This window comes from Delphinapterus leucas, chromosome 19 (genome assembly GCF_059928025.1).
Source record: "Delphinapterus leucas isolate spDelLeu-1000000601 "Yukka" chromosome 19, BTC_Dleu_Yukka2, whole genome shotgun sequence".
Taxonomy (NCBI): domain Eukaryota; kingdom Metazoa; phylum Chordata; class Mammalia; order Artiodactyla; family Monodontidae; genus Delphinapterus; species Delphinapterus leucas.
In genome coordinates this window covers 12,136,255-12,157,476 of record NC_143147.1, presented here as the reverse complement: position 1 = coordinate 12,157,476, position 21,222 = coordinate 12,136,255, and the positions used below count along the sequence as shown (strand labels likewise).

General features: G+C 45.0%; 1 protein-coding gene across 1 annotated transcript in view; it reads left to right on the top strand.

The window, feature by feature from the left end:
• Positions 1 to 12,849: 12,849 nt before the first annotated feature.
• DNAH9 (dynein axonemal heavy chain 9) overlaps positions 12,850 to 21,222 on the top strand; it is a 301,023-nt gene continuing 292,650 nt past the window's right edge. The window contains exon 1 of the mRNA XM_022595902.3: positions 12,850 to 13,342. Coding sequence (XP_022451610.3) covers positions 12,926 to 13,342 — 417 coding nt within the window. The 5' untranslated portion in view covers positions 12,850 to 12,925. The remainder of the gene's footprint in view (positions 13,343 to 21,222) is intronic.

Genomic DNA, 21,222 nt, shown 5'->3' with positions numbered 1-21,222 from the left:
ATGCCCACATATGGCAGGTATGGTGGCACGGAAATGATAGCAAGACAGATCTCTCCAGAGCAAGCCCTCCCCGCACCGTGAACACCAGGCTCCCAGCCCCTCAGAGGTACTCAGGTGACAGTGAATGCCCTGGCTAGGAACCTGAAGGATATGTCTGAAGACTGGGAATCTCAGGGCTCCCAACAGCACAGGGCCACCATAACAGAGAAAGGAAGAAATACCTGCATATCTGAGTTACGGCCATAAATTTTAAAGCTGGGACACCCCTATCCTGAGACCCAACGTCTTTCAAGAGCGGTTCTCAAGCTTTATAGTATCAGTACCCCTCCTTATACTCTTAAGAAGTATTGAGAGCAGAAATTAACACAACATTGTAAATCAACTATACTTCTATAAAATTTTAAAAAATGTATAGACGACCCCAAAGAACTTTTGCTTGGATGGGACATATATATACACATTTATTATACTATAAATCAAAATGAAGACCACTTAAAAGTTATTTATTAAACCATTTAAAAATAAAAACAATAAATCCATGATGTGTCAACATAAATAACACACTGCTATGAGAAATAACTGTTATTTTCCAAAAATATAGTAAGAAGAGTAGAATTATTTCCCTTTTTTGCAAATTTCCTTAGTGTCTGGCTTTAGAAGATATCTAGATTTTGATATCTGCTTCTGCAGTTAGTCTATTGCGATATCACACTCTGCACACCTCCCCCCCAGAGGCAGGGGAGGAGGAGAGGAAGCACCCACAGAGGAATCGGGGCAGGGGGTGTAAAACCCCCCTTTTCCACTGCCGCTGGTCAGCCCGTCCCTTATCAGAGGGACACTGAGAAACCCCAGTAAAGCTGAGCTTAGGCCAGGAAGACGCTTTAGTTTCACATTAATTTGGAATTGTTAATATGCTAATGAACTGGACATATTAATTATTAAGCTGTGAAGTTACCAAATGACTTCTTATTTTCTAAGAATAACCTGGAAAGTAGGGGATGGGAGGAAGGAATAAAGCTGTTTCTGATGACATGATAGGACTTACTTGCTTGATATTACACTGATTATATAGATAAACACGTCTGGCGCGGGACCTTTACGCAATGCCCCAGATTAAGGAAAAGGAAATTTCATTCATGTTAAAAACTCAAAAGAGGATCATAAAACCCTAAGAATGAGACTCTGGATGACATCCTTGATAGGTTACACGAAGACAAGGCTTATACACACTATTATATATAAAACAGATAATCAACAAGGACCAACTGTAGAGCACAGGGAGCTCTACTCAATATTCTGTAATAACCTATGGGAAAAGATCTGGAAAAGAATGGATACATGTATATGCATGACTGAATCACTTTGCTGTACACCTGAGACTAACACAACATTGTAAATCACTATACTCCAATATAAAATAAAAATTAAATTAAAAAATAAAGACAAGGCTTTAATATAACAGGAGAAGAAAATCCTAAGGAGAGATAGGATGGGAAGGGAGAAGGTAGTGCAGGGACATGTGATTCTTTGTCCTACATGATCCTGGCCACCATGTGGTACCCCACACACCTCTGGGTAACAGATTCCACCATACGCCAGCAACCAGTGTAGGCACATGGCACGGACCAGACCAATTAAAGTACATTTCTTTAATTTCTAAACTGAGACTTAAAGAGAGAAAATTCCCTCCTTCTCAAGGAATGGACCTTAATGATATGAATCTGGGGCTACCAGTAGCCTTGTCCCACACAATATGGAGAAAGAATACAGGCAGTAGAAAAGAAGAATAATGACCGCTAGCATTAATTCAAGGCATTATTCCAAAGCACTTTACATGTATTAACTCATTTAATCCTCATGTTGTCTCTTCCTGAGCAGGGACTACTGTATGTCCCATCGTTAAGGAGTTTGGCCCTATCCTAAGAAAGAAAAGGAAAAAAAAAAAAAAAAGGCATTGAGGCCCCAAGGAAGCATGGTGGCAACTTCAGAGGAATCACTAGAACTCTACTGCAGGGAGGGGACTGGTGAAATTCATTCTGAAGGCTGGGAGACCAGGGAGAAGCATGGTGACATTGTGTCTGGAGATTTACCAAATCAGAATTTTTGTCCTATGCTCAAAATTTCAACTGCATAGGGCAACACAGTGGTCCCTTGAGGATTTTGAGTCATTTTCTAATTATTAAAAAACCATATTGAATAATCCACATCATTAATGTTTTAAAAACTATGTAGGCTAATAACTGTCTTTCATCTAGCACTGTGATTATTCTGCCTATATTATGTTTTAAAAAAATCAGAATCGTGTGCATATAAAATGTGTAGCTAAAACAGTAAGTAAATAACAGCAACAAATCAATTATGTTATCACTAAGTGGTGGGACTCTATTTGATTTACAGTTATTTCTTTATATTTCTTTAAATTGTTGATAATTTCTAGTTTTCTATAATGAGCATATATTACTTTTATATTCAGAGCACAGTCCACATAGGCAATGTTATAAATACCATAAGCTCATTTTACATATAAATGTATCTATGTGTGTATGTGTGTGTGTGTGTAGCAAAATTAGTGGAAGAAAGTCACCCTTAATTATTAACAGTGGTAGTGAGTCTAAGTAATTTTTAAATTTCCTTTTACCTTTATGCGTTTTCCCGATTTTCTATAATGAGCATGCATTCCTTTCATAATGGAAAAAATAAAATTTATTCTTTTAAATTTTAAAAGAAGTGGGGCTGGAGGACTCACTTGGAACAAAGAAGCTGCACAGTCCTGAAAACAAAGCATCAAATATTACCATCCTCCAGCAGAACCTCCTCTATAAAGGTGTCCCATTACTCATACAGGGCTTGGCTTACATGTGGTAGATTCAAGTACCAATGGGAAGAGTTCTACTGGGCATGCACCTTAAGGGGCAGAGTCAGCCATCATCTGCTGTGACCTTTGCTCCCTTTTTCCTTCTTTCCCTGGACTGTGCTTTGATGGCTCTCCGATAGGCAGAGTGCATTAGTCCCGCTTGTAATTGGGGAATTGGTAAATCGGGGGTTGTGACAGGGGTCCGGTGGGCAGAGTGAGTGGCAGCTCTTCCCCTTGGAAAGGGCACACACTCTCTGGAGTCCCCCTCACTCCCTGTTTTATCCCTTCTAAGACAATCACTACTGCCTTTGAGAAGACACAATTTCTAGGCTATCTTTAATGTTAGCCTAATATAGATGTGTTAGATCCATTAGGAGGTAGTGAGGATTATGAAATCAGAGAGCACAAGCCCATCTAAAGGGGACTACACCTCTCACCTCCAGCCAATCACAACAATGGCCATTCTTTAATATGCTAAAGGATGAAAATACACTGATTTTTAAATATGGCAATTCATTTAAAATGAAAACACTCTCTGGGCCAATGAGTTCCTGGCTAAACACAACATGTCTGTGAACCATAGTTTGGTTGGTCAACTAAAAATACAGAAGCTCCAAGTCAAATAGTCAGAGCTGGGGTTCCTTACTCTCATACATCCATAGCAGCTCTTAACCACTGATACTGAGTATTAGGGATGGAACCTGAATTCTGACAAATAGTCTTGGCACCAATGAGCAAGTGATGCCTTGAACCAGGGCATTTTAAGAACCCACAGGATCATGGACACGAACTCCTGGATATAAACATCTCCCTTGGAAACTGAAAATTGGGGATGTAATCCCTCTTCCTGGTAGGTCAGGGGATGTAGGTTTTTATAGTAAAAGGTGTGGGCTACATAAGGGATTATTGAACCCTATGAGCAGAGAGCAATTTATATAAACCTCTGACAAAGTTTACTTCCTAGAGCTGGCCTTGAAATATCATTTTGCTTATTTCCATGATGCCCTTCTCACAGGCCAGTAAAGATTCCAAAGATTCTGAGCTGGACTGGTCTTTGTTCTCACCGTGTAGCTCTGAGACCCCTGGGAAGCCGTGTCACCAAGAGAAAGTCAGTGTAGCAGTAAATTGAAATCCTGTCAAAATTCAGCAGAAAGAGGAAGATGAAATACCAAATCCCAAGCATCTAAATCTCTCCCTCCAACTGTTACTTCTTACCACAAAATCTCAGAGAGAAATACATGCAACAAGAAGAGAGCAAAGAATCATTTATGATTGTCTAGGGCCATGGAGAATTTTAGTGGGCTCAGCTGGAACTCATGGAAGACTCCATTTTCTCTAGTTAAGAGTTAGAGGCAGAATAAGAAAGAGGGGGAGATTCTTCTTAAGTCTAGGGCAGAGTTGGTTTAATCAGAATGCCCAGGTCTTATGAGACCTAGGTGACTCCATTTGAAGGTATGCCCCAGGTCAGCTTACAGTAACCACTGGGGAGAAAGATCTCAAAGGACTTAAGGCCAAATGGGGGGAAAAGATGGCCTCTCATTCTTTTAGAAAAAGAACAACCACAGGGCCCACATCACAAAGGGGATGAGGAAACCAGAAGGAACCACCTCACACCAGAGGGCCCACATCACAAAGAGGATGAGGAAACCAGAAGGAACCACCTCACACCAGAGGGCCCACATCACAAAGGGTATGAATAACACAGCAGGAACCACCTCACACAAGAGGGTCCACATCACAAAAAGGTGAGGACCCACAAGGGACCACCCCACACCAGAGGGCCCATATCACAAAGGGGATGGAAACCCAGCAGGAACCACCTCACACCAAAGGGCCCACAAAAAAAAAAAGAAAAGAACAGCTCCAGCCTCGTCTTGTCTATCTAACCCAGTGAGTGACCATGACTCACAAGTGTGTAGGTTGGGCATTGGGGGTGGAGGGAAGATAGGAGAGTGCTGTGTAGACAGCCAAGGTGAAACTGAGTTGCTTGGCCCCTCTCCCCTGGGAGAAATCCCTGCCCTTGCGATTTCTCTGGATGTGTGAAGAAAGGGAGACCCTGGGGTTCACTTTGGACCGGGACCAAAAGGGAATTTGGTCAGTCCAGACCAAAGGTCCTCCTCTTTGGATTTTGGATGGGCATAGAGGATGAGAGTCTAGGAAGTTTCTGTGAGGGTCCATTCCCTCGGAGACCAGATATTCTCCTGTCTTTCTGTTAACTTCAGAACTCAACTCAAGCCTTTGGTCTTGACGTGGGCACTGGTGTTCTTTCCTTGGGAGGAGAGCAATCCAGTGTGAGAGAATTCCCATGGGTTCTGTCTACACCCTCGTGGGCTGCCTCACTGGCCTGCCAAATCGCTTCTGACCCCCATGAGGACCAGTGAGGTGAGCAGTTCACCCCTCGCAACTATTGTGATTGTCTCTTTGATTTTGCTTTGCTTTCAGAATCTGATGACACAGGTCAAGCCCACTCAGTGAAGATTAGGTTTACCCACCAGGCCAACCATCATCCTGTCTTCTATTTCTCCACAGACATTCAGCTTAGCTCTAACTCCAAATAAGCTCCTCAGAAAGGGCTGCACAATATGTACCAGAAAACAATCTGGCCCAAATAAAGAAGCATCTTCAGTTCAGAATGCTCGAATTTGTTGCCACCCTATGAGGTTTCACATGATGAACCTTGTTCCCATTAAAAGAGACAAAACCTTCCTGCTTTCCTATTTGCCAGGGTGCTCGTTTCCATATTTCCCAGGCACACTCATTTCTAACCCCTTGGAAAGGTCCTCTTGGTGGACTATGTCTGTTATACCCTAGAAGTAACTTGGCCCATCTGGCTCTGCATCTCCTGTTAGGAGGAGGGTTGTCACCTAGAGTAAGAGAGTAGAAAAGAACTGAGATCCTCCTCTACCCTGGAGGCAAACGAGAAAAATCAGGAGAGTTACCTTTGCATATGAGAGCAAATAACAATGAGATAAAGAATCAAGGATCTTTTCTCGTCTCCTTAATTCCAGGTACCATGAAGTACAGACTTCATCTTGAAATCCCAACTCTTTCCCAGGCCCCTCTTCATCCTACACCCACCTACATGACCAGCTCAGTGGTGAACAGAATTTTCCAGATGTTTGACAATACATGTCCTACTTCATTCCATCATGCAGTCACGACTGAATATATATTTAGAAATTTTTGTAATCCCATCCCACCAGAAGGGTCAGCACCCCAGGCCTCTTAGATGTAAGATTTCCTCTGAAATCAAGAGGACCATATCGGAGAACTAAAGTGAATGCCAAGCCCCAAGAATTCCTGCAATCACAAAAAAAGGAAAGAGCTGAGAAGGTGTGTTTCTGCAGCTTTCCTTGTTCTGCCCACCCATTTCCTGGGGTGGAAAATGTACAGTTACACTTTATAGATTATTATAATTAAGCGATGTGCAGAATTCGTTTTTTTTAAAAATAGCTTCATCGACTCTTCATGGCGTACTTTTGTAAGACAAGTCCACGTGAAAAGCAAGTGAGGACGGTTATTGTTTAGCATGTTTAATTAAGTATTTCTTTCACCCTTCTGGGAATTAAATATTGAATGGTGAAGAAACACAGGAAAATGTGCGCGTGTTAATTTCTGTTTCGCTGCCTTGATTCAAAAGCAGTGTGAAAAGCAAGGGCTGAGTCTGTGATCTGGAGTCTTTATATAACAAAGCGATTGAAGGGTCACCCCTCTTGTGTCCTATAGGAATTGTTCCAGGAAGAATCCCTTTCGTGTTTTCTCTCCTCAAGTGGCCCTGTCCTACATCCTCCTAGGTTCAAGTCCATGAGAAACTAGAATGGCATTATTTACCCCAACAGTCACACCAAAGCCTTGGGTCTGACTCTGCTGTTCTGATGGGAATCACATGTCCATCATCAGATTGTTGACTGCCGATGGGGAATGGAATAATCCAATTAGCTTAGGCCAAGTCACACGCTTCAGCCCTAGAGCTGGGAATTGAGCCCTACCCGAAGTACCTGGGCTGGGGGTAGGAGGGTAGAAGGTGGGTCAGGGGGTAGGGGTAGTTCCCCAAAGAAAAAGTGGTGAACCAGAAGAAGGGTGAACAGATGCTGGGGGGGAAACACAAACAAATAGATAAACAAAACCGATGTCCGTTAAATCACCTTTCTGCTGGGGGAGCTGTTGTTGTTGTTTTTCTAAATCTAAAAGCTAAAACTGCCTCATGATATCTTATTCCAAATCGTTTGTTATCAATCTGGCACCACTGTCCTTTACAAGGCAGGAAACTACATTTGTCAAAATCTCCTTCACTACTTGTTTCTTTCTTAGAGTTTGCCTAGGGATGGAATTCACACGAGATTTGGAAGGTGGGGATGAGAGGGATGCTGTTACACTTGGGTAGAGTTGCCAGATTTCACAAATAAAAATACAAGATACCCAGGTGAATTTCAGATAAATAATTTTGAGGTATAAGTATGTCTCATTTCCCCATGCAGCCTTATATGCACCATTTGGGACATACTGATACTAAAAGCTTATTCATTATTTATCTGAAATTCAAATTTAACCAGCATCCTGTGTTTTGTCAGGCAATCTTATTTATCCTGGAGGATATGGCTGCCAGGCTTGGTGCCTTTGCTGACCCTCCAAGAACCCCCTTTTTGTGGTTCTGCAGACATATGCTTTTGGAGATCTCTCCATGGGCTCCTGCTTTGCAGGTTCTGACACATGAATGCTATGACTTCTTACACGTTGCCATGAACTGATCCACCCCTATATCCAGACAGCAGATGAAAACAGCATTTTGCCATTTCTAGGTAACTCAGTCACTTCTGATGTCTGTGTAGTCTTCAGGTTTCTTTCCTTTTACTCTTCTCCAGAGGGTTGGAAGTTCCTGAGGGCCTATATACCTTCCAGCCATCAGGAGAGGGTGGACATCTGTCCTTTGTACCATACACTGTCATCCACCAAGGCCTTTAGGCAATACAGGTACCTATTCTGTTTTCTGCCTCAGCCTGACCTCACAGCTGGCCCTCTAAGCATTTCTGTTCTCCTCCTCCCAACCATTCTACAACGATCTTGGAAACAGTCAGTTCCTATCCCTGAACCTGCTAGGTCAAGGCAGCATTGAAAGGCTGCCCTCTAGTTACTCTCCTTCAAACCTGCCCTCACCCACTGCTGCTCTAACTCCAGGCACTAGGTTGGATAAGGGCTTCTCCACGTGTGTGCAGTTTCCCATGTCTTCCCTGGGGAGCCAGGCTCAAGTGTCCCTTCTCCTGGACACCCAAGTATGTCTGTAGTAGCTGTCATGTCATCCCCTACCCTGAACTGTCCTGAAATTGTCAAGAACTCTACAGTCATAGCCAAGGGGTCCTCTACTTTGCCTCCCCAGCCTCGTCCTCCCCATCCTAGAAAGAGTTCTTATTCTTCCTTTTAAGGATATCTGCTTATCAGATCGCCAAGCGCTCTGATCCACCTACAGCCTAGCATTTACATTCTAACCTCTTCATCCTCCAGACTCTGCCCTGTATATTCAAAGCCAAGCTCTTGGAATTAAACCAAACAAGCAACACAACATAAACCTTTTCTCCCTCTTAAGTGCTTGGCTCTTACAAGAAAAGAAAAGAAATAGCTTGGTTTTCACCGCTATTGTCTCTGTTCTGTATTTAAAAACTGTTGAGAAATTCAATGGACTGTTTCAGGCTGTAGCCACACTCCCAAGGCATTTCATGTCAATAAGCCACCGAGTTAAGAGCCACAGGGCAACATCCAAACATATAGGAATGGAAAACCTCAATTAGTATTTCAAAATGCATCCCCTACGTGTAATTGTTAGCACACTCGATCAGTTTACATTACCAGAAAACCAGACCAGAGAGTGCAAATGGAAAATAAGTAACAGTCAAAGATTCCATAGAACAATCTGTCCTGCTGTGAAGAAACACGTCATTATGAGAACCAAATGGGCTCTCATAATTTCAGGCAAAAACCAACTTAATGGGACATTACCTATTATCCTAAAACATTTTTTTAAATCACAAAAATAAAAAGGGAGAAAAAAATTCCTTAAACAATCATGTGGTTTCAAAATGTTACCTACAAAGGAACAAAAATCAAGCTCGCTTCACACTTCTCTCCAACACTGCATTTCAGAAAACAGTGTAACAGTTTTTACAGACCTTTGAGAAGAACACAGGTATTATCCTAAAATGTTATATCTCCCTAGCTCTGGGCTGGAGATATGGGTTTGAGGGCCATTAGTATAAGGGAAAGAATTGTTGCCTTGGATGGGTGAGTTCATCCAAGGAGAGATTTTAAAGTGAGAGGACCAGAAGCTCTGAGAGATGTCCAAGCAACACTTATATGGAAAGGATGGGCAAAAAGGGAGTAGTCGGAGAATGAGAGGAAGTGCCCGAGAGGAGATACATATGTACAGTTTAAGATGAATGATAAAATGAAAATAACCTGGCTTATGCCAGGTTATTTCTTAACCCCATAACCTGGCATAAGCCAGGTTAAGAAATAAAACATTACCAGGGGCTCCCGTGTGCCCCTCACCATCCCATGCCTCTCTGTCCCCAACAAGAAGGGATCAAAATCTGAATTTCGTGATAATCACCCACTTACTTTTCTCTAGATGACTACGTATGTATATCTGCCTGAAAAAAATATTCTTTGTTTCATTTGGTTTGAAACTTCTAATAAATGTACTCTAATGTACTCATCTGTAACTTGCCTTTTTTGTACAACATTCTGCTTTTGAGATTCATCCTGTTGATGCATACAACTACAGTCCTTTCATTGTCACTGCTGTATAGCATTGTATTCTATCAATAGTATATACCGTAATTTATTTATCCATTCTATCATGGATGAACACTTGGTTTGTTTCCCATAATTTTGCTATTATGCAAAATGTAACAATCAATATTCTTACGTGTATCTCCGGGATGGAGCCCCAAGTAGCCTGGACTCTCCTTCTACACATGTATCCAATATATCTGCCCATGAGTGTCTGACATCATCACTTAGGGCATTCAAGGTGGCTGAGAGGAGACCATGCTAACAATGCATGCATGTTCTTTGAATTAAAAGTTCATCATTATTTTCAAATATTTGATACAGAAAGGCTGATTTAGACTCAATATCCATTAGCAGCATCCCAAGAAATCTCAACATAACGTTTGTCAAGGAAGAAAAGAAGAGCTGTTAAGATTCTGTAAATATAATGCCAACTGTTCACTTTTGAAAAATTGTAGAAGGCTTTGAATTTTGCACTACCTGCTCGTATGGACACAACTTGTCAATGATGACTATCCAGAATTTAAAGAGATCATTATTTAAAAGTGTTGAACAGGAATTATGCCTAGTCATTTCAAGCAAAAAATCTGATATACAAAATGCAATGCTCATGGAAGCAAGTTCAAGTTTCTAATTTAAAAAATGGCAACAATTACACAAATTTCCTATCTTCCTTAACACCTCTTGCAGTAGCCAGCCTCTCAGAGAGCACCCAAGGATTCTTCTTCCCTGGTATTCACATCCTGGGGTAGTTCTCTTTCACAATGAATAAGGTGAACGTCTGTAACTAATGGGATTTTTGCAGAAATGACAGTGTGACCTCCAAGGCTAGGTCATAACAGACATTGGGGCTTGTCTTGCTCTCAGATCACCTGGTCTAGGGGAAGGCAGCCAGGGTGTTATGAAGACATTTAAGCACCCAATGGAGAGCTCCACATGCTGAGAAACTGAAGCCTCCTGCTGACAGTCAGCACTGACTTGCCAGCCATATTAATGAGCTACGTTGGAAGTGGTTCCTCCAATCCCAGTCAAGCTTTCAGATGATGTAGCCCCTGACAACATCTTGTCTGAAACATTATGAGACATCATGAGCCAGAACCACCCAGCTAAACTGCTCCCATCTTCCTGACCCACCATAAACTATGTGAGATAATAAATGTCCATTGCTATTTTAAGCTGCTACCTTTTGGGGTAATTTGTTACACAGCAATAGATAACTAATACACTTGTAACTTTCATTTTTCATACCATAATTACACAACAGAAAGACAATGTCAGCTGTTTTCAATAAGTCCCATATAGATGCCTCCCAAATCTCTTTCTACAATGGAGATTAAGGTGTGGTGCTGGAGAAAAAAAAGCAAAAGCTGACATTGCCAGTGTCCAGTAGCCTTCACTCTCAGACACCTTCAAGTCAACTCCACAGGCTCCTGTGTTTCTGTGTTGGGGCAAAGGGACAAAGAGGATGTAGGGCAAATAGGTCATGGTGGGGCTGGCAGAAACTGTATTTGAAGAGTTTACAGGAACTTAATGGCCCTGAATTCACTCTATACACAAAATACGAGCAGGATTGACACATCTGGAATCCCCAAGCACTAAAACGATAAGGATGCCTTCCTATATGCAAAATAAAAACTCTGCAAAACTAGGATATGTGTAAGAAGCCCCCAACATTTCTATTTTTCCCTGATGCTTTTTTGAAATGTCAACTATCAAATCCATCTTAAAAATTGTTTTAGTGCCTCTGCTTTGTCCCTTTACTCATAGTTGGTTTAATCCAGAACTGACAAAACACTCTCTACAAACATAAAGATTCAAGTTGTAAGGTGGACACTCTTCATCACAGCACCTCCTGTGCCCCAGTTATTATTAAATCAATCATTTTATCTTCTAGCTACTGGCTTTTCCTGAGGGGCTCTTATTAGCTAAGCTGCCTTTAATAAGTGCTTATTCTGTTAATATTCCTTTGAAGCCCATTCTAAATGTTCTTTTTACCCAGAAACTCTGCAGTCTCTGATTGGTGACTAAAATCAGGGTGGTAGGGCAGAGAGGAGCTCATTTCAGAACTGCAGGCCTCCTGCTGCCCGAATTGTCCCTTTCCTTGTCCCATTCTCACCTTACATGCATGCAAAGGGCCAAGCTATTTATATCCTGAGCATGGAGAAGGACTCAGCAGGTGACAAATGCTAATTTCTGAGGTCAGGAAAGGTGCTTCACATTATCCCTTTTTGAAGACAAGATGCAGACAAAGGGCAGGACAGGGAGGCTCTGAACATCCTACATATTGAATAGTGCTTTGCTGCATTTAAGAACTCATTGCTGCCATACTCATGGAAATCAGTGATCTCATAGTTTTAGCCCCCATTTTTCAGATTAAGCACACACTCAAGGCATGGACAAAGCGGGCCAGTAAAACTATTTTATTTTCTTATAATTGATATTAAAATTATGAAGCTAAGCTGTCTAATATGACAGCTACTAGCTACATGTGACTATTTAATTTTAAATTAATTAAAATGAAAATGAAAAATCCAGTTCCCTAGTAGCACAGCACATTCTAAATGCTCAGTAGCCACTGTTATAAAATATTTCAGTTATCATGAAAAAGAAATAAAAATTTGATTGGGGGGCTTCCCTGGTGGCGCAGTGGTTGAAAGTCCGCCTGCCGATGCAGGGGACATGGGTTCGTGCCCCGGTCCGGGAGGATCCCACAGGCCGCGGAGCAGCTGGGCTCGTGAGCCATGGCCACTGAGCCTGCGCATCCGGAGCCTGTGCTCCGCAACGGGAGAGGCCACAACAGTGAGAGGCCCGCGTACCACAAAAAAAAAAAAAAAAAAAAAAAAAATTTGATTGATTTCCCTTACATGTATTTTGTGATTTGACATTGTTTTTAACTTTGAATTACACATTTTGGGAGTAGGTGGGAGAACCATAATACTTTCAGTGTCTGGACACCTCTAAAGAATTTAATGTGACCTTAGCCAGCACGCTCCTTAGCAGCATTTATATCCTTGATCTCCCCTCCATGCGCCTCATCCAGAAGCATGGCCCCGAACAGTCACCCAGGAGCACCTCTAATCCACGAGTTCAGACGCGAAACCTGAGCCTCTGCTGGTTTCCTAGCAACAACGACGCGACCCCGCCCCTTACCCCGCCTTGCCTCTCCTACCTTATTGGACCGGAGTGGGCGGGAACAGTAGTCAAGTGTCCAGTAGGAGGGGAGCGGAGGCGGGAGTCCTGGCCGCGTCCCGGTCGCCCGGGAAACCTCTGCAGGCAGGTTCGCGCGCGATGCCGAGCGCCGAGGAGCTTCCCGCGCTGGCTGAGGAGAACGCTGACTGGGAGCCCGGCGCCGACCCGCGGCTGCGACTCCTGGAGGCCTACGTGGCCCGGAGCCTGCGGCCGCCTGCGGGCGCATGGGAGCGCTGTGCGGGCTCGGCCGAGGCGAGGCAACTGCTGCACTCCTTCCTGGGCCGCGGGGCCGCGGAGGGGCCGCGGCCGCTGCTGGTGGTGCGGCCCGGGCCCGGGGGCCTGGCGGTGCGCGCGGGGCTGGACGCGGGACCCGAGGCCGGCGCGCCTCGTGCTAAGGGGCTTTTTTGCCTGCGCACCAGGCCCGAGCCGCCGGGGCCCGACAGCCTCCGCGGAGCAGTGCTGTGCGGGGACCTGCCCGCCAAGCCGCTGGAGCATCTGGCCGCGCTCTTCTCCGAGGTGAGGGTGGGTCGGTGGCCCCGCACTGGCTGCGCTGGAGGAGGAGGCGGGGTCGGCGGGGCGGGGCCATGGGAGAGGAGACTGGAGCTGAGCTCAAGGAGTTAAGAATAAAGTGGGATGGGCCGGCGGGCCGAGCTGGCGGGAAACTAGGACCCTGGGCTGCCCCCTGAGATGTGGAGGCGAGCCGTGAAATGGCAGCTGCGGGAAATCTGAGCAGCCCCGAGTCAGGCCATCGCGGGGGACTTGCTTCATTCCTGGTCTGCGTTCAGGCCAAAGTCAAGGCGAGGCTAGATTCTTAAGAGGGCCTGGGTCCTGACCTCTTTTTGAGGCGCCGTTTCTGAATCCCCCCTGTAAGCTGGCATTGCAAAAGCCCGGGAGTGGGGGCTTGCCTGGTGGCGCAGTGGTTGAGAGTCTGCCTGCCAGTGCAGGGGACACGGGTTCGAGCCCTGGTCTGGGTAGATCCCACATGCCGCGGAGCAACTAGGCCCGTGAGCCATGGCCGCTGAGCCTGCGCGTCTGGAGCCTGTGCTCCGCAACAAGAGAGGCCGCGACAGTGAGAGGCCCGCGCACCAAGATGAAGAGTGGCCCCCGCTCGCCGCAACTAGAGAAAGCCCTCGCACAGAAACGAAGACCCAACACAGCCAAATAAATAGATAAATAAATTTATTTTTTAAAAAGCCCGGGAGTGGTGGACCCGGGGGCATTTCCTATGGGTCAGTGAGGTGAAGGAGGTGAAAGGCTCTCCACGCTCTTTACTTCTGGAGAAGAGTTAAAAAGGAGAGGTGGCTTGGTTTTGATTTTCGTGTCCTTCATGAACCAGAGGTCACCCCTGTGCCCAGATAAGAAGTTGAGGCATCCAGTTGGAAATGTCCCGCAGGCGTTTGGAGGGGCCGGCCTGGAGCGCAGGAAGGAAGGTCTCCCCGGATGTGGATTATGGAGTGCTTTGGTGGCACCACAGCAGAAGCCTCCGGAGTGCAGGGGTGCCCGGGAGAGATTCCTGGGACACTTAGACCTTTCTGGAATCGGAGTGAACGCCCCTGGAAGTTGGGTGTGTGTGCTTCTGGAGGCTTGATGCCCTGCTGTGTGATGTTTCCTGTCACAGGTGCTGTGGGGAACACCAGAGAAATAAAGACAAGGTCCCACCTGTGAAATTCACTATATATATATATATATATATATATATATATATATATATATAGCATCTTCAAAGCTAGTGTGACTGAGGTGGAGACAGACCTTACCTAAAGTTGGCACCGGTGCTAGCATTGGGTCCTGGAGGCTCCCTGCTGCATCAGGTGTTTGGCCTTTGGTTGCTTCATGAGGAGGCTTTGGGGAGGGGGAGTTCCAGAGAAGGGTCTGGGGTGACAGAGGAGCTCTAGGGGACCCAGGGAAGCTAGGTTTCTCAGGAGATATGGAAGTATTTCAGTATTTTAATAACCGAATGGCTTTACTGCTGTGTGTTGTCTGAACACCATCCCTGCAGGAATCCAAGCTTGGATCAAATTCCCTCATGAAAGGTGATGATAGGAAGAAGTGCTTGAAAACAAACTTATGGTTACCAAAGGGGAAAGGGGGGGAGGGATAAATTGGGAGATTGGGGTTCACAGGTACACACCACTCTGTATAAAATAGATAACCAACAAGGACCTACTGTGTAGCACAGGGAACTCTACTCAATATCTTGTAATAACCTATAATGGAGAAGAATCTAAGGAAGAATATATATGTAACTGAATCACTTTGCTGTACACCTGAAATTAACACACTGTAAATCAACTATATCTTAACAAAAATTTTTTTAAAACTTTAAAAAATTTTTAAAAAGAAAATAAGATAAACAAAATGCGAAATAGGTGAATAGATTTTAATTTACAGAATAAAGACAATGTTTATTGATATGGAAAACAAAAAGTGCTGTTGGGTTCAGAGGACAGACATATGCGTGTGGTCTGAGAGCCCTGCTTCACCTCCAGCTCTGAACTGGCTCCTGAACAAGGAGAAGGATTAGAATAAATAGAGAGCAGGGTAACTTTCAAGGTCTGGGGAGCAGACTTAACAAAAGTTCCGAGATGGAGCTACACCTAGTGTACGTAGAGGGCAGTGGGTCCATCTCAGAGTGGCATCATGGCCAAGGCAAGGCAGTTCAGCGAGTGAAAGTAATTGTAAAACACCTCAGACTCTTAAATGTTCAAGAATTTTTATCGGTGCATTGAAAAAGGCTGGAAACAAACTGAATGTTCATCCGTAGGGGACTGGGTGAACGAATTAAGGTCCGTCTATAATTAAAAGTAATGATTGATAATGGAACCGTTCTTAAGATAATTTTATTTTTATGGTGGCATAAAAAACCCACATAAAATTCACTCTCCCAGCAATTTCCAAGCGTACAGCACAACACTCAACCTCATGCACATCATTGCGTGGCAGATCCCCAGAACCGTCCCCCCATCCTGCATGGTTGAAACTCTACACTCACTGAACAACTCCCACCTGTCCCGCCTCAGCCCCTGGCAGCCACATTCTACTTTCTGTGTCTATGAATTTGACCACTCTTGGTACCTCATGTAAGTGGAATCATGACGTATTTGTCTTTTTGTGACTGGCTGACTTCACTCAGCATAAGGTCCTCAAAGAGGTTCATTCTCAAGGTAGCATGTGACAGAATTTCCTTCCTTTTTAAGACTGAATAGTATTCCATTGTATGTATATATACCACATTTTCTTTATCCCATTCATCCGTGGATGGACATTTAGGTTCCTTTCACCTCTTGGCTATTGTGGATAATGCTGCAATTTAAGATAATTTTTCTTAAAGGTTTAGAACTGTACGTATAGTATGCTACCGTTTCTGCTAAAAAAGAGAAAGGAGGGAGGGAGGAAAAACATTCATTTACAGAGTAATCCACAGGCCCAAGGAACTGGGCGACTCAGGGAGGTACAGGGATAGGTAGCTTTTTACTGTCATGCTTTTGTACTTTAAAAATTTGCACCACGTAAATGTGTTATCTGTTTTAAAAACCTAATAATAAAATAATAAATAAATATAATAAATATAATAAATAAATAAAAATAAAACAATTTATTTTTAAAATACCTCGAGCCCTTTACTTGCGTTTCTCAAAAGCTCTAACAGCAATTCTTGGGCCATGCAACCACTGCCGTCCCATCCGCTTTTTTCACACACCCTGAAGCTGATCCAGAGCCACTTCAGGGCCCTGCACCCCTCCCACTCATGGATCAGCCCCTGGCTGCGTGCTACCCTGGTCCTAACACCTCCCGGTAAAGCGGCACTAAAGCCAAAATATCCCACCTGGATGAGAAAAGTATTCCTTGTTGGCAGGGGTGGGGTGTGGGAGGGTGATATTAACGAAGGAACGAAGCTAGAAATTTTAACTTTTCTGTCCCATTACACTAGCACAAGGTAAAAAGCAAATGCATCCAGGAAATGTTTCCAAGGGAGAATTGCCAGAATTTAGAAACCAGCCCTCCTGCTCCCTTTCTTCCTCCTCCCAGTCCCTTCATTCACTGCTGCCAGGTTCCTTTTCCTAGAGCTCTGGAACTTGGATGCTGTTTTGAAGTTTGGGGTTTTGGAGAAGGAGTGTCACCACCCCTTCTAATCAGGTGTCCAGTCGGGTGGACCCCCAACTGGGTCCTTCCGTTGCCCAGTGCCAGCTGGTGCCAAATGAAGGAAACCAGGTCCAGCAGAGCAGAAACTTTATTCTTTAATCAAGGAATGGAGAAGGGGGAAGCTCCTGCTCTGAAAACGCCACCTTCTCCCCGGGTGAGGAGAGGGGTGCCTTGTACAGAGCCCGGTGAACAGCAAGGGTGGGGCGGGGCAGGAGGAGCGGGCATGCGCAGGACCTCCGTGCGTGCGTCGGGAGCGCCTCTCCTCGAGCGTCGCGACGCCTCTGCGTGTGCATGCCCTGTCGCCATCTTGGACCATTCGGCTGCCCTCAGGTACTGCGGTTCTCCTTCCTTGCCGTTTCCATAGCCTCTGCCTTAGTTTCCCTTAAGCCAGTGCAGCGGTGGGCGTAGGTAGATGGGTTGTTGAGGGCAGAAGAAGGGAGGCTGTAGGTTTGTTTCCGGTAAAAGTGTGGGTCCTTTTCCCCGTGAGAGGAGCATGGGATTTGGAGTCTGGGGGACCCGGGTTCCAGTGCTGGTTCTGTCGCGTTCGGTGGGGATGGTGTGAGCGCGCTAGCTCGCCTCTGTCAGGATCGAAGCACCTTGTAGGCTTGTCGTGAAATTTAAAATAACCGATCAGGACGCTTGGAATAGAGTGTGTTAGCATCACTGAGTGCAAGCCTGTAGTGCTCGTCGCACGGCAGGCTGGTAAATTGAGACAGGAGGTGTTGGGGCAAAGAATAGTGGCTTTAATCGGAATGCCAGCAGCCCAAGAAGATGGTGGGCTGGTAGAACTATCTTCCCTGAGGTAGAATTCAAGCTTCTTTTGTACTAAAGGCGGGGAGGAGGTGTGGCTGGTATTACAAACTTCTTGCAGCTGTTCACAAAGGTCTGGTCACAGTGTAAGCCTCCAACAGGACAATTGTTATTCTCTGTTCTGCAACTTTTTGTTGACACCTTTAAAGGTCAGGCCTGGGAGGCAAAACCTTGGGAATAGGCTGTCATGTGTGTTTCAGGCTCTAGGCAACATCCTTTTACAGAGATGCAGAGCCAGCGTGATTAAGACAGGAAACAAAGCACAACGGTTAGAGCTAAAGGAATAGATACAACGTGGAGTCAGGTTGGTTCTCTGTTAACATTAGTTGTAGGTTTTCCCTAAAGGACAAGAATTACCGTGACTCTACATACCCCTTAAAAGCTTCCTCACTTCCTGTCACCCACTCTTGTCACTTTGCTCTAACCCAAACTCATCTCTCCCCAAAGACTCAGCCTTTCTGCTTCTGAGGTGAGACAGGCATCCTTGCTTCTCTTTGCTCCTTCTCGATTCAAGTGGAAAACAGTCCAGTTTGAATCTGATGCCTTTAGACAAAGCCACCGTCTCCCCCCATTGCTGTGTCATAAATTGATAGCACTGCCCTCATTTCCCCACGGTTGGGTTCCTGCTCACTGTGACTGTCCCCCAGCGTTGCTCCCGTCTTAACACGTGGCTCTTTCAATAGACACATAAGTGATCCTTCATTAACCCGGACTCTGGGCCCCTTGAACCTTCCTCCTCCGCTGACCTTGTCGCCCTTCCTATCTTAACCACCCCTTCCCGTGCTGTTCCCAGTCCTTGCATTACCAGACCACGCCCTGGTGATCCAATTCCAGGCACCTCTTTCTCTGACCCTACTCCTGTCTTTCCGGCTCCCTCTCCCCAGCAGCTCCCTGCCACAAGCCTGTGACCCTGCTGGGACCTGCAGTCCGTTGATCCTGCCGCCTGCCCTCTGTCTATCCTCCACACCCACGTCCTTCCCCCCTTACCCAGCTCAAGTGCTCCATAATTATCATCACGGCCTCTGTCTCGCTTTGTCGTACGTCTTTGGCAAAACCATAAATCTGGTGAACTCCAACTCCCTGCCTACCGTATACCCGCCCTCGTGAAGCTGAGCAGAAATGTCTAGACTGCGTGTCTAGTCTTGCTATGTCCTATCCTTTTCCTCACTCGTCAGGCTCCTACCCCCACACTGCATGGAAAAGAAAGAGTTGTCAACGTCGCCAGTGACCTCTACTTGTCTGAATCACATGGCCATGTTTCAGTCTTTTTCCTGCTTGACCTGTGAGCAGCCTTTGGCACAGCTCGTGGTGATCCTGTCCTCCTGGAAGCACTTTCTTCACTTGGCTTTCAGGTCACCAGTCTTCTGGTTTCCTCCTCTCACCATCACCATTTCTTCTGTTTCCCCTGTTGATACCACCCCCGCTTCTTGCTAACTTGCTAACATTGGAGAGCCCTTGGGCTCATTCCTTGGGCATCTTCTCTGTATATACTCAGTTCCTTGGGGGGCACTCATTCCCTTTCAGAATCTTATGAATCATCTCATCTACCTCTACCAGATTTGTTATCTCCAGACTTTTCTTCTCTGAGCTCCCAACTGCCAAATCCGACGCCTATTCAGCGTCCCCACTTAGAAGTTCAGTAGATTTATCAAATTCTAACGTGTCCAAGAACCTACTCCCAATTCTTCCCACAAGAACTTACCTCCACCATTATTCTTCCCCACGTCAGCTATGGCGGTTCCCTTCTTCCTGTTGCCCAAGTCCCAAACCTTGGAATCATCCTGACTCCTTTTTACTCACACGACTAATCCATTAAGAAATCATTTTGGCTGAGCCTTCAAAATTTATGTAGAAATGGACCATTTCTTACTATCTCCTCTACTCTGCCCTGTGCCAAGCCACTCTCTTCTGTATTATAGCAATAACTTGCTAGCCAATCTCTTTTTCCACTTTTGCCCCCAAGAGTCTATTCTCAATCAGTAGCTGGAGCGATCCTATTAAAAAAGATGTCAGACCATGTTGGTCCTTTGCTCACAACCCTTCAATGATTTACATTCCTCAGAGTAAAAATCAAAATCCCACAGGCAGGGCTGCATGTGATCTGACCCCTTTTACTCACCCCTACTCTTCTTGCCAATCCTGTCCCAGTTTCACTGACCTCCACACTGCTCCTTGATCACACTAAGCATGCTCCCACCTCAGGGCCTTTGCACTGGCTGTTCCTTCTTCCCTCAGTATACTTCCCCCAAGGGTCTGCACAACACTCTCCCTATCCTCCCCAGTCTTTGTTCAAATGTTACCTTCTCATGAGATCTGCACCAATCACTCTATTTACCATTACATCACTTCCAGCCCACCTGTTTCATTTTTTTTCACAGAACTTATGGTTTACTGACTGTCTCTTCCCTAGAATATAAACTTCATTAAGTCAGGAATCTCCATCTGTTTTGTTCACTGATGTGCCTTCCAAGCACCTAGAACAGTGCTAGCATGTGGTAGACTCTTGATAGATATTCATTGAGAATATTCATTTCATAGAAAGTTCATATTCACTATTTTTCTATCACTGAAAGCCCTCCAAAATGCACCCAAGCCCACCTGCCACTTTTTCTTCAGAGAGCATATATTTCAGTTATTCTCTGAACCTCTATTGAGTGCTTCCTGTATGCCAGACCCTAGGGAGGACTGTGGGTATAAGACACAGTCCCTACCTTTCAGATCCTAGAAAAATTCTTGTTTATCCCCTCTGCCCTGTTAGGCCTCCTGCCATGGGCCCAAGGGGTCCTTTCTTAACATGAATGTGAGTAGAGCTCAATTTGTGACATTTTATCTCTCGGCACCCCCTGTTCACCTGCTGTTGTAAGTTCTCAGCTTAGTGATTGCTTCCAGACAGACCAGGCAAGGATCATTCTCTTGGCTTCATATGCTGGGTCCAGGCCTTCTATCTCATAGCCACATGGACTCACTGGTCGTATATGGAAACCAACCAACCATTTAAGTCCGTGTTTTCTTTTCAGTCTTTGCTAGGCAGCTCCTTGCCACATTTCCTGATCATCTCTTTTTCTTTCTAGTATTCCCTTTCTATTAGTTGTGAACTTTTGACAGGCAGAGGTTCCTAGTGAGTTGCACGAATTACAACTTTTTAAGTTGCTAATGGTAGAAACCTCAATTTAAATCAGCTCAGAAAGTTGAAGAGCAGCCTGATGCAGGAGCTCAAATGATGTCATAGGACTTGGTTTTTCCTCCATCTATAAACTCTCTCTTCCCCATATTGACCACATTCGAAGGCTCCATATGGTAGCAAGTTGGCCACCAATTGTTCCAGACTCGTAGAGAGAGAAAGCTCTTCCTCAAAATGTCCAGATAGAAGACTTTGGCCTGACTCTTATTGGCTCAGATTTGTTCTCATATCTACCTCTGGATCTGGAGATGAATACTAAGAG